The sequence below is a fragment of the Bufo bufo genome, chromosome 4 (assembly GCF_905171765.1).
Source record: "Bufo bufo chromosome 4, aBufBuf1.1, whole genome shotgun sequence".
NCBI classification, from domain to species: domain Eukaryota; kingdom Metazoa; phylum Chordata; class Amphibia; order Anura; family Bufonidae; genus Bufo; species Bufo bufo.
This window is the reverse complement of record NC_053392.1, coordinates 178,872,376-178,886,539: the sequence shown is the minus strand read 5'-3', so window position 1 is coordinate 178,886,539 and position 14,164 is coordinate 178,872,376. Positions and strand designations below refer to the sequence as shown.

Below are 14,164 nucleotides of genomic sequence, written 5' to 3'. Positions count from 1 at the left end.
GATGAAAATAAACTTTAGAAAGAAAAGTACTTTAGAAAACAACCCCTTTAAGTGTAATGTCACATCTCCCATGCTCTCATCATGTAGCTTACTACTACTAAATTATTACCTGTGAAATGCTACTAAGAAAGCGGTAAAAGTTGCGTGTGGCTGATGGTTTATCTGCATGTAATAGTTCAGTGAGTGAGGGAATACTTGCTAGGTTTCTTCCGGTATTGTCAGTCAGGTGGGAATAAGCAGATGGAAGCACCAGGAAAAGGTGGCGTGCGGTTTCACCTTGTGACTGTGAACTCTCATAATCTCCGTGTCACCTCATGAAACCTAGCCTGTGGAGCTCTGGGTAAATAAGACAGCAAGCGTCAGTCATAGACAAAGGCACAGGGCTGCCCCTGACTGTATCCAGGGAGTGGGGAGCGCTTGGTAACTTGTGCATGTTATGGCTTGTTAAAATAAAGCTGTTGTAATTAATGTCATCTGGGTACGGTATCGTTTTCAGCATTATCTTCAAAATATAATGGAGCCTCGGTTTGGATCTACTTTAAATGATATAAGGGATCAGCAAAAAGAGCAGTTCCTTAAAGGGGTTGTCTCACTTCAGCAAATGACATTTATGATGTAGACAAAGTGAATACAAGGCACTTCCTAATGTATTGTTATTATCCATATTGCCTCCTTTGCTGGCTGGATTCATTTTTCCATCACATCAGGGCCGTCTTTGCCGCAGGGCAAAAGGGGCAGCTGCCCCGGGCCCAGTTTCTCCTCGGGGCCCAAGGGAGCTCCGTTTCCCGACTCCCATTCACTAGTGACTGCGTCGCTAGGTTAAAACATTCGGGGCCTGGGCCCCTGATGTTTTGTCCCAGGCCCCGAATGTCCTGCCTGCCTGCTAGATACAACTGTATTGCCGTACACAGAACGGAAATACAATTGAATCTAATGCACTGGGAAGAGGTGAAGGACCTGTGGTGACATCACAGGTCATGTGATCAGCAAAACAGGCTGTGATAGGATGACCTGGATGATGTCACCATCATGTGACCAGTGCAGGATTGGACAGGAGTGAAGAGGAGAAGGAGCCTAATGGTGATGTCTGTACATGAGAAAAGGTAAGTGAAGGGAGAGGCAGAGCAATGCTGGGAGTTGTAGTTATTTTACTGGGATGTATGTTAGGGCTGAAGGGAGGGATGTTATTGACATGCAACTGTGTGCTTGAGGTGGCTGGGGGAGGGAGTGATATTATTTACATGGGACTGTATGTTGAAAGTGGATGGTGGGGGGGAATGATGTTTATGTACATGGGACTTAATGTTTAGGCTACGTTCACACTTGGGTTTGGGGATCCGCTTGTGAGATCCGTTTCAAGGCTCTCACAAGCAGCCCCAAATGCATCAGTTTAACCCCAATGCATTCTGAATGGATGCGGATCCATTCAGAATGCATTCGTTTTGGCTCCGTACAGCCCCCCATTCCGTTTTGGAGGCGGACCCCAAAATGCTGCAAGCAGCGTTTTTGTGTCCGCATGGCCTTGCGGAGCCAAACAGATCCGTCCTGACTTACAATGTAAGTAAATGGGGACGGATCCCTTTGCATTGACACAAAATGGTGCAATTGTAAACGGATCCGTCCCCTATTGACTTTCAATGTAAGTCAGGACGGATCCATATTGGAACTTAGAAATTCAAATCTAATACAAACGAATCGGTCCTGAACAGATGCATTCGTTTGTATGTACAGGACAGATCCGCACGAACGCAAGTGTGAAAGTAGCCTTAGGGGGTGATGTTTACATGGGATTGTGCGTTGGAGGCGGCTGGAGAGGAGGTGATGTTATTTACATGGGACTGTATGGTGGAGGGAGGATTATAACTGCAGGGGGCACTGCAGATCCAGGGGACATAGGCGGTCTTATTACTACTGGGGGCTCTATAGGAGGGTCTTATAGATCCGCCTTATTTCTACTAAGCACACTATGGGGGCCTTATTACTACTGAGGGGTCTGTGGGGAGCTTTATTACCGCTGGGGGAACAATAGGGGGCCTTATTTCTACTGGGGACTCTGTGAGGGTATTATTAATATGGGAGGGCTCTTCTAATAATGGGGGCATTGTTGAGGAGCATTATCGTGGTTGGGGCAGTGTTACTAATGAGGGCATTCTAGAAGGGAATTACTATTGGTGGGACTATGAGGAGCACTATTACTATGGGGGGCAGTAATGTTTCTTCAGGATAGTATTTGGGGGTATTGGGGGGGGGCAGGGGCGTAACTAAAGGCTCATGGGCTCTGGTGCAAGAGTTCAGCTTGGGCCCCCCTTCCCTCAGTGCTTTGTGGGTCTTCTTATGCGGCACAAGTGTCTTTGGGCCCCTTCAGGCTCCTGGGCGACTGCTACCTCTGCACCCTCTAAAGCTACACCCCTGGGGGGGGGGGGGGGGGGGTACAGCAAGCAGCAGGATAACACTGTGGGGACTCCAGTTGGGGGATAATGATAGAATGTGAGGAAGCTAAGATGTCTGTGTGTCACACTCTGCAGAGACGAGGCGGCTGAGAGAAGTTGTCCAGACCGAGTGGAGAAGATGATGAGAGAGAAGATCTACAGAGAAGATGATGAAAGAGAGGAGACGTCACCTGGAGGCCCTGGATGTGACAGGTAAGTGCTGCTGTATAGCAAGTACAGCCCCATACTCATTCCCAATAATTGCCCGTTCAGTTAGCTGTATTCACATGCAGCCAAGAATCATCCTCTCTGTATGGGGATGGGAAACTGTTTGCTGGTAGCACATCCCTGTTTACAGAGGGCGATGTGCTTCCCCCAAATGTTCCCGTTATGTGCTGTATTAAAGATATGATCTCCGTAAGTCAGCACATTTACATGGGGCAATTATTGGGAATGATCATTAATTCCCATAAACATTCATTATTTGTTGGGAGCTTATTCGTGTTTATACAGGGAGATGTGCTGCCCGCAAACGATGATTGTATGTGCTGCATAAAAGAGGTGATCTAACTACGAAAGCTTCTTTACATGAGGAAATTATCGGGAACAATCATTTATTCCCATAAGGATTTGTGGTTTATTGGGAGCACATTCCTCTTTATACAGAACAATGTGCTACTGACAAATGATGATTTTATGTGTTGCCTAAAAAATATATTCACCCTACAACAGCACCTTAACATGGGGCAATTATCAGAAAAAAAGTGTTCTTTTGGATGTTCATCCCCGATAATTACCTGAAAAAAATGTAGTTCTGTACTAGCTATACAAGCAGAAGTATTCCAATCCCCACAAGGCTGGGGGATGATCAAATACACCAGTGCCGCCATACAGACACTTTAAACAGGTCTGTGAAAGGCCACTACAAAGATGGATACTAAATATTTTACCAAAATTTTCCATATTTGCTCATATTTATTGTGAAGATTATTGTAGTAGTGAAAAATAACTTTATATAATTAGGATTTAAAGAAATATTCCCAGAGTACTGCTTTACGAGCCACCCACTACCACCTGCTAGCCTAGGCTCTACTGGTTTGAGAGAAGAAAGTGTCATATTTTGCAGATCTGCATTTTGCGGACCACAAAATACATATGGCCGTGTGAACGTACCCCAATACATCCAGAAATCCACACAGAAAAAAGGCTAGGTGTATATACCCTAATTTATTACAATTTCCTTTACTTTGTTATTGGTAGTGGTCCAATCTAGCAAGATCTAAAGAAGACCTTTCACCGGTCCTGGCATTACAAAGTACCTGGTACTGTAGGGCATGTTGAGGAGATGTCCTCACACTTATTTTTTTCTGTTGGGCTGCTCCGTTCCTCTGCGTTGCCCCCGTTCTGGTTTCCCGCCCTGTATGCTAATCCTTACCATCGGTACAGGGAGGAGGAGACGGCCGTGTTTCTCAGGGGGCGTCTCTTTCTTCATGGCTGTGACGCGTTCCGTTACAGCCATTCCGTAAAACAGCTATTAGACGCACCCTAAGAAACACGTCCGTCTCCTCCTCCCTGTACCGATTGTATGGATTAGTATACAGGGTGGGAAACCAGAACGAGGGGGCACCGCGGGGGAATGGAGCAGCCCATCGGAAAACAAATAGGTGCAAGGACATCTCCTCAGCATGCCCTACAGTGCCAGTTACTTATATTGTAATGTCAGGCCCGGGGAAAGGTCCCTGTTTAAAGAACATATCAACACAGCGTGCACACAGAGAGAGTGGCACTGTTCACACAGTATGGCGGTATTAGTAACTCTCCCCCTATGTGTTTTTACACTTTTTTTTTATTTTGCATGAACAGTCATAATAGAATATAACCTGTATATATGTACGTTTCTGGGAACCAAAGCTTTGCATTTTGAATGGCAAATACTGTAGCCTGTTATCCATAAAAATACAGATATCATCTGCTTTTGAGTCAGCGCCTCTGTTAAATGTACCGTGGCCCAGACTGTCTTTTACTGTATGCCAACAAGGGCATAAAACACTTTAGGACAGCTATCAATTTCTATCTTCCAGCAAGAAACTATTGTTTACATGCAAGGAAGAGTCCTGTGGGAAAATTCCTATCTCATCTAAAGTGGAAAGCTCTCCTCGTACCCGGAGTGGTGTCATGCCAAGCATAGCGTGTCACTGCCATTTCACAGGAGATAGTGATGCTCTGCTAACTGAGGCATGGCAATCACACGGCACAGCACTCCAGCTGCAGGCCACATAGGTGCGCCTTTTTACACCTGGGTCTTTATTTCTAGCATTTCTAGCAGGAATTGTCAGTTGTTTTTTTTTTTAATAGCCCATTCGCAGATTTAAAGGATAACCACAATAAATACAAGGTTAGGCAAATTCTTGTCTGATAATCCTTCTTGTAGACTTCAGCTGTCCTCAGACAACCCAGTTATACCAGTCAGTATATATCTTTCCCTTTCATCAAGAGAAATAATGTAATATCCAGACTAAAACAAATTACGTTTTTCTACTCTTTCTTAGGGTACGGACACGTGCAAACCCACGGTGGCCAATAGCCGCACAATTTTGTGGGTAAAACCTAATGTGGCACTGTATTTTGGGAAGACCTTTGATAATATGTCATAGAGACCCCCTGCCGATAGCAAGAATGAGGAGAGAGAGGCGGTCACATAGTATGCTCTCTCCTCGCTGTAGGAACCGAAGCAAGATGGACGCAAGAGAAAGTCCATGGGCCCATCTTTAATCTATCTCCAGCTATGTGACAGCTTCTGTCTCCTCATTCTTGCGATCGGCAGGGGGTCTTAGCACTCCGATTTTTATTTTCCTGAATGTTGCTCAGCATTTCAGTATGTGACGCCCATACCTAACTGGGACCTTAATTCAGGCATGTGAAATTACTATCTGCACTAATTTTTTTACGTCAGCCCCATATATAAAAAAATTAGACTGGAAAGTAAAGCAACCCTCCAGTTCAAGATAGAAAAACAAACAGAATACATTCATGGTGTATGACACTGTGCCCAGTAATCTGTGAGGAGGCCTCCTCAAACAGCTGATCGGCGGAAGTACCGGGTGTTGAACCCCCACCAGATATTGATGACTTATCCATCAATATTGAACTCTAGAAAACTCTTTAAAGCCACCTTCCATTTCAAGAAAATAATCACATTAACTGGGTAGCAAACTGAGCACTTACACTTTTCATCTTTTCAGCTGCAGATCCACCAATTCTTGGGTTCATCTTCTGCTTCTCAGACTACCTGATGCATGATGTGCTTTTGGTAGTCCAAGACACTGCAGCTCTAAAGATGAACATGAGGGTACCAGGTAAGTGTTCTGTTCGCTCCCCATTTTATTTTAATTTAAATTTTATTGGAGGGTTGCTTTAATTTCCAGTTTGGTAAAATTGTCATTTTTTTTATATACAGTGTTGACATAAAAAAAATTAGTGCAGATGGCAAGATCATATACCTGAATTAATGTACTGGTTAGGTATGGGTGTCATCTACTGAAATGCTGAACAGCACCCAAACTGAGCAACATTTAGGAAGAAAGTCACATCAAAATAAACATAAAAACATCCTACTGACTACATTTTGAAAAAGATCACACAAAAAATAATAATAATAATAATAATAATACACTAACACAATAGATGCAAGCATTATATATAGACTAAGTCTATTGTGTTAGTACATTATTATTATTTTTTTCTGTCATTTTTTTCAAGAAAGTCACATCATCTCAATGTTCGTTTGCGTTTTGCCGTGTGCTGATGCCGAAGCTCTGATGATGTAAGTTCATGTGATCACTTAATAATTGGCACCACCTTGTCAAGTCATATTAGTCACGTCTCCACGGATAAAGTTTTCCAATTACACTCTGTTCCATTTCTTTTAGTGTACCATCTATTTTTCCATTCTGGCAAGAATAAAACACCAGTCTTCATTACCTGACCCCGGGCGTCATGATCTGATGTAAAAATGATATATTACAAGGATAGCTGTTATTATCTGTATATTATTTTTACCGTGTGATCTTACTAAGGGACGTATGTGGAAGAGACATGCTTTTTTTGCCAAGTAACATGCATTTGGCAACAGGAGTGGAAACGATTGGATCGATAAAGGGTACTACATGGTTAAATCTGGGAGTTCATAACCCCACAACAGAGGTACAAGAAGATAAATAAAAGTTAGGCCTTATGCACACGACCGTTGCGTGTTTTGCGGTCCGCAAACCGCGCATCCGCAAAACACGGATGGCGTCTGTGTGCGTTCTGCAATTTGCAGGGACAGCCTTTAATATAACTGCCTATTCTTGTCCGCAAAGCACGAACAAGAATAGGACATATTATATTTTGTTTGCGGACCACAGAACGGAGCAACAGATGCGGACAGCACACTGAGTGCTGTCCGCATCTTTTGCGGCCCCATTGAAGTGAATGGATCCGCATCCGAGCCGCCAAAACTGCAGCTCGGATGCGGATCAAAACAACCCCCGTGTGCATGAGGCCTTACCAAGGGAAAAGGAACGCCTTTTTCCATGGGAATCGGTTGTGTGCACACATATTCAATCACTACAGTCACTAAGGCTACATTCACACGACCGTATGTATTTTGCTGTCCATAAAACACGGATACGCAAAATACGGCAAACTTTCTTGTTAAATTGTTTTTTTTTAAGGTCCTATTGACTTACTTGGATCTGTGAACCACATTTTGCAGCCAAGTGCAAGACATGTTCTAACTTTTGCAGAACAAACATATTAATGTGAAATGCACAAGGCCGGTTTCCATGCTTTGCGAATCCACTGTTTGCGGTCTGCAAAATGGACACGGCCGTGTGAATACACCCTAAACCATAAAAGTGATTTCAGATTAAAATTCTGTATGGGACTACTTAAATGGATTTTCCCACAGTGGGCACTGATCACCCATTCATAGGAAAGGTGATAGATGCCTGATCTCTGGGGAGGGGGGGGGGCACCATTCGATACCCCACAATCACCAGAATAGGGGTTCTGAGCCTCTCCGATTTCCTCACTGCACAACCAGAGTGAGGAGCAGTTTATATGGAGCAGAGGACAACGTGCCCTTCTGCACTATACAATTATATGGAGCTGAGCACCGCTCAATCACAGCTCCATTCAAACTCTTCCCCAGTGGGGAAGAATGGGGAGCTTGAGATCTAGAGACCATGGAGACCCAGGACTGGATGCTCTTATACAATCCTGAGGGATAACATGAAGTTGGGAGTCCCATCTTTCCAGACACATTGTGATAAGACTGCAGAAATGGTGGTGTCTGTTACCTGATCAGTCCCACTAAGGTAATTGAAGATGTGATGACATGTATAGTGCACTGCAATACTTCTGTATTGCAGTATATTGTGCTGTCAGTGCTAGGCTCCCAAGCTGGCATGACAACTGCTCATCGTCACAGAGGGGAAAGAGCCACAGTCACCAAACATCTGTCTAGTGTGAAACAGTAGAAGATAGGGAGGTGAGAAGAGGAGGAAGATGCGACTACAGCTCCTCAGTCACTAAAATCTGACACAGCAGAGGTCCTAGATCACAACATGAAAAGCCCACCCACTCATAAAGCATAGGAAGAGAACATGCGCATTCCCAGAAACCATGTAAGGAAGGGGAAAAGCAAAATATTCATGTTAGACACATCCTCTCTGGCGGCACTATCTAATATACTGTACAAGGAGGTTTTTTGGAATGATAGGTACATTTAGGTCTCATGCACACAACCGTATTTTTCTCTGCATCTGATCCACCGTTTTTGTGGATTAGATGCAGAACCATTCATTTCAATGGTGCCACAAAAAATGCTGTCCGCATCCGTATGTCTGTTCCGCCGGTCTGCAAGAAAGATAGAACATGTCCTATTCTTCTCCATTTTGTGGACAATGATAGGACATTTCTATAGACGTGGAAAAAAAAATCTGTGTTCCTTGGATCCATGGCTTGCAAACCTCAAAAGACATACGGTCGTGTGGATGAGGCCTTAAAATGTAAAAGTACACAGAGAATGTAGAACAGAATAAAATGTCGCAGTTCATTAGCTGAGATCTGTTTCTAATGAAGTAACTTTCAGAAAACTGTTTTCCAATTCCTACAGTACTATTGCACACGGTGACTATATTCTTCCTATCCATTATTGTATTACTTACACAGGGCTAACTATCCATCAATAAAGCAATACTGAACTAGCGTTTAATTTCTTCTGCCATGTTATTGTCGCAGTGCCCCTCAAAATCCAGCGCTTTAATATTTTGGACTATATTTTAGCCTGGAAGGGATGGCTGGTTAAAACATTTAAATAAACCAGATAAGGTATTCAGCTGTAAGCTTTCACTGACACAGTCTGCTTGGGGGATCGCTGGGGAACTGATGTTTTTTCTCACATTTCTGCTATGAAATGACTTCATGAATGTGTTAAAATGAAATATAAAATTGAATAGCATGTTCTGACCTTTCTGTTTTGGACTCGCTGTCATTCTTGCTTCGCTCATGCTCTTGGCGGAGACAGCAAAGTTCTTCTTGAAGGCGTTTCTCCCGTTCTGCACTTCCCTGGTAAGAATGCAGCTCTTTCTCCAGGGCTTTTACTTTGTCTTCCAGAAGCTTGAATTCATGGAGTATCAGGTAACTGACACCACAATATTTGCAAACAGTCTCATCACGAGGCATCTGGAAAAAGGAAGCACCAATTTCATGTTATCATGTAACACATCAGAGGCAACAAATGAATCTGGTCCTGGGGGCCTGAGGGTTATAGAGGTACTCCAGGTTGTAATGAGAGGGCTGCGCTGTTTGGGATATATTGAAATGGGGAGCACAGTTTTAGGATGACACTACCATTACCCCATTATTTAAAGGATAACTGTCACATTTAGACCCTAATTTCAATTTTCATAAATGTAGTTACTAATAACATGATATTCCAGAATCAGTTACTATTAGACTGACTTACCCCATATTTATTAAGATTGAGCCCTTAGCAACCAGTCTGCATAAAACTGCAATTTCACTATTCAGTTAAGATGGCCGCCACTGCCCTCACCCTGAGGCTAATCCCGTCTGCCCTCACTAGCCAGTAACAATAGCCCCCCAAAAGTGTCAGTAACCAGAGCCCTCCCCCCTAAAGGGTTAATCTCCTGCAGCACAAAGGGGTCCTCTTACCACATGTTGCTTTCTATGAAGGACGGACCATGCCTAGCAACCCTATTTTAAGCACAGGTAAAAGTAGGCAGTACAGGGAACAAAACTGTGGAATTAAGGGGTAATTGAATACACAGTGAAAAGTTGAAATAGCGCCACCAAGGTGATATTAATCCCCACAATCCAATACTCCAAAAAAAAAATATACGACAGTTATACTTTAACCACCTCCGGACCGCCGTACGCAGCGACGCGTCCTGGAGGTGGTTGATTGATTCCGACTGGACGCGGCGGGCGTCCTCTCGCGAGACGCGAGATTTCCTGTGAACGCGCGCACACAGGCGCGCGCGCTCACAGGAACGGAAGGTAAGAGGGTGGCTCTCCAGCCTGTCAGCGGCGATCGTTCGCTGGCAGGCTGGAGATGTGATTTTTTTAACCCCTAACAGGTATATTAGACGCTGTTTTGATAACAGCGTCTAATATACCTGCTACCTGGTCCTCTGGTGGTCCCCTTTTTTTGGATCGACCACCAGAGGACACAGGTAGCTCAGTAATATGTTGCACCAAGCACCACTACACTACACCCTCCCCCGTCACTTATTAACCCCTTATTCACCCTTGATCACCCCTGATCACCCCATATAGACTCCCTGATCACCCCCTGTCATTGATTACCCCCCTGTCATTGATCACCCCCCTGTAAAGCTCCATTTAGACATCCGCATGATTTTTACGGATCCACTGATAGATGGATCGGATCCGCAAAACGCATACGGACGTCTGAATGGAGCCTTACAGGGGCGTGATCAATGACTGTGGTGATCACCCCATATAGACTCCCTGATCACCCCCCTGTCATTGATTACCCCCCTGTCATTGATCACACCCCTGTAAAGCTCCATTCAGACGTCCGCATGATTTTTACGGATCCACTGATAGATGGATCGGATCCGCAAAACGCATACGGACGTCTGAATGGAGCCTTACAGGGGCGTGATCAATGACTGTGGTGATCACCCCATATAGACTCTCTGATCACCCCCCTGTCATTGATCACCCCCCTGTCATTGATCACCCCCCTGTAAGGCTCCATTCAGAAATTTTTTTGGCCCAAGTTAGCGGAAATTATATATTTTTTTCTTACAAAGTCTCATATTCCACTAACTTGTGTCAAAAAATAAAATCTCACATGAACTCACCATGCCCCTCACGGAATCCAAATGCGTAAAATTTTTTAGACATTTATATTCCAGACTTCTTCTCACGCTTTAGGGCCCCTAGAATGCCAGGGCAGTATAAATACCCCACATGTGACCCCATTTCGGAAAGAAGACACCCCAAGGTATTCCGTGAGGGGCATATTGAGTCCATGAAAGATTGAAATTTTTGTCCCAAGTTAGCGGAAAGGGAGACTTTGTGAGAAAAAAAAAAAATAATCAATTTCTGCTAACTTGTGCCAAAAAAAAATAATTTATATGAACTCGCCATTCCCCTCATTGAATACCTTGGGGTGTCTTCTTTCCAAAATGGGGTCACATGTGGGGTATTTATACTGCCCTGGCATTCTAGGGGCCCTTAAGCGTGAGAAGAAGTCTGGGATCCAAATGTCTAAAAATGCCCTCATAAAATGAATGTGGGCCCCTTTGCGCATCTAGGCTGCAAAAAAGTGTCACACATGTGGTATCGCCGTACTCAGGAGAAGTTGGGCAATGTGTTTTGGGGTGTCATTTTTCATATACCCATGCTGGGTGAGATAAATATCTTGGTCAAATGCCAACTTTGTATAAAAAAATGGGAAAAGTTGTCTTTTGCCGAGATATTTCTCTCACCCAGCATGAGTATATGTAAAAAGACACCCCAAAACACATTCCCCAACTTCTCCTGAATACGGCGATACCACATGTGTGACACTTTTTTGCAGCCTAGGTGGGCAAAGGGGCCCACATTCCAAAGAGCACCTTTAGGATTTCACAGGTCATTTACCTACTTACCACACATTAGGGCCCCTGGAAAATGCCAGGGCAGTATAACTACCCCACAAGTGACCCCATTTTGGAAAGAAGACACCCCAAGGTATTCCGTGAGGGCCATGGCGAGTTCCTAGAATTTTTTATTTTTTGTCACAAGTTAGTGGAAAATGATGATTTCTTTTTTTTTTTTTTTTTTTCATACAAAGTCTCATATTCCACTAACTTGTGACAAAAAATAAAAACTTCCATGAACTCACTACGCCCATCAGCGAATACCTTGGGGTCTCTTCTTTCCAAAATGGGGTCACTTGTGGGGTAGTTCTACTGCCCTGGCATTCTAGGGGCCCAAATGTGTGGTAAGGAGTTTGAAATCAAATTCTGTAAAAAATGACCAGTGAAATACGAAAGGTGCTCTTTGGAATATGGGCCCCTTTGCCCACCTAGGCTGCAAAAAAGTGTCACACATCTGGTATCTCTGTATTCAGGAGAAGTTGAGGAATGTGTTTTGGGGTGTCTTTTTACATATACCCATGCTGGGTGAGATAAATATCTTGGTCAAATGCCAACTTTGTATAAAAAAATGGGAAAAGTTGTCTTTTGCCAAGATATTTCTCTCACCCAGCATGGGTATATGTAAAATGACACCCCAAAACACATTCCCCAACTTCTCCTGAGTACGGAGATACCAGATGTGTGACACTTTTTTGCAGCCTAGGTGGGCAAAGGGGCCCATATTCCAAAGAGCACCTTTTTGGATTTCACAGGTCATTTACCTACTTACCACACATTAGGGCCCCTGGAAAATGCCAGGGCAGTATAACTACCCCACAAGTGACCCCATTTTGGAAAGAAGACACCCCAAGGTATTCCGTGAGGGGCATGGCGAGTTCCTAGAATTTTTTATTTTTTGTCACAAGTTAGTGGAAAATGATGATTTTTTTTTTTTTTTTTTTTTTTTCATACAAAGTCTCATATTCCACTAACTTGTGACAAAAAATAAAAACTTCCATGAACTCACTACGCCCATCAGCGAATACCTTGGGGTCTCTTCTTTCCAAAATGGGGTCACTTGTGGGGTAGTTATACTGCCCTGGCATTCTAGGGGCCCAAATGTGTGGTAAGGAGTTTGAAATCAAATTCTGTAAAAAATGACCAGTGAAATCCGAAAGGTGCTCTTTGGAATATGGGCCCCTTTGCCCACCTAGGCTGCAAAAAAGTGTCACACATCTGGTATCTCCGTACTCAGGAGAAGTTGGGGAATGTGTTTTGGGGTGTCATTTTACATATACCCATGCTGGGTGAGAGAAATATCTTGGCAAATGACAACTTTTCCCATTTTTTTATACAAAGTTGGCATTTGACCAAGATATTTATCTCACCCAGCATGGGTATATGTAAAAAGACACCCCAAAACACATTCCTCAACTTCTCCTGAATACAGAGATACCAGATGTGTGACACTTTTTTGCAGCCTAGGTGGGCAAAGGGGCCCATATTCCAAAGAGCACCTTTCGGATTTCACTGGTCATTTTTTACAGAATTTGATTTCAAACTCCTTACCACACATTTGGGCCCCTAGAATGCCAGGGCAGTAGAACTACCCCACAAGTGACCCCATTTTGGAAAGAAGAGACCCCAAGGTATTTCGTGATGGGCATAGTGAGTTCATAGAACTTTTTATTTTTTGTCACAAGTTAGTGGAATATGAGACTTTGTAAGAAAAAAAAAATAAAAAAAAAAATCATCATTTTCCGCTAACTTGTGAAAAAAAATAAAAAGTTCTATGAACTCACTATGCCCATCAGCGAATACCTTAGGGTGTCTACTTTCCGAAATGGGGTCATTTGTGGGGTGTTTGTACTGTCTGGCCATTGTAGAACCTCAGGAAACATGACAGGTGCTCAGAAAGTCAGAGCTGCTTCAAAAAGCGGAAATTCACATTTTTGTACCATAGTTTGTAAACGCTATAACTTTTACCCAAACCATTTTTTTTTTACCCAAACATTTTTTTTTTATCAAAGACATGTAGAACAATAAATTTAGAGCAAAATTTATATATGGATCTCGTTTTTTTTGCGAAATTTTACAACTGAAAGTGAAAAATGTCATTTTTTTGCAAAAAAATCGTTAAATTTCGATTAATAACAAAAAAAGTAAAAATGTCAGCAGCAATGAAATACCACCAAATGAAAGCTCTATTAGTGAGAAGAAAAGGAGGTAAAATTCATTTGGGTGGTAAGTTGCATGACCGAGCAATAAACCGCTAAAGTTGTGGAGTGCCGATTTGTAAAAAAGGGCCTGGTCTTTAGGGGGTATAAACCTGTGGTCCTTAAGTGGTTAAATCACCAATCATCACCAATCGGCGCGGGTTAGAAATTACTTAAAAACTAGTCAGATCACTTTGCTAATACATGCAGATGGTGGAAATACAGTTTGAAGTTGGACTCTTCTATAAGACATTTTCACAGAGTCCAAATTTGGTTAGTATTTCCCATCAGTCTTTCAAGCCAAAACCAGGAGTTGAACCTACAGAGAAGAACTAGAACTACCTCTGAATTTCTTATT

General features: G+C 43.2%; 1 protein-coding gene across 1 annotated transcript in view; it reads right to left on the bottom strand.

The window, feature by feature from the left end:
- LOC120999089 (filament-like plant protein 3) overlaps positions 1-14,164 on the bottom strand; it is a 249,859-nt gene that overhangs the window by 210,595 nt on the left and 25,100 nt on the right. The window contains exon 4 of the mRNA XM_040429961.1: positions 8,944-9,158. Coding sequence (XP_040285895.1) covers positions 8,944-9,158 — 215 coding nt within the window. The remainder of the gene's footprint in view (positions 1-8,943; positions 9,159-14,164) is intronic.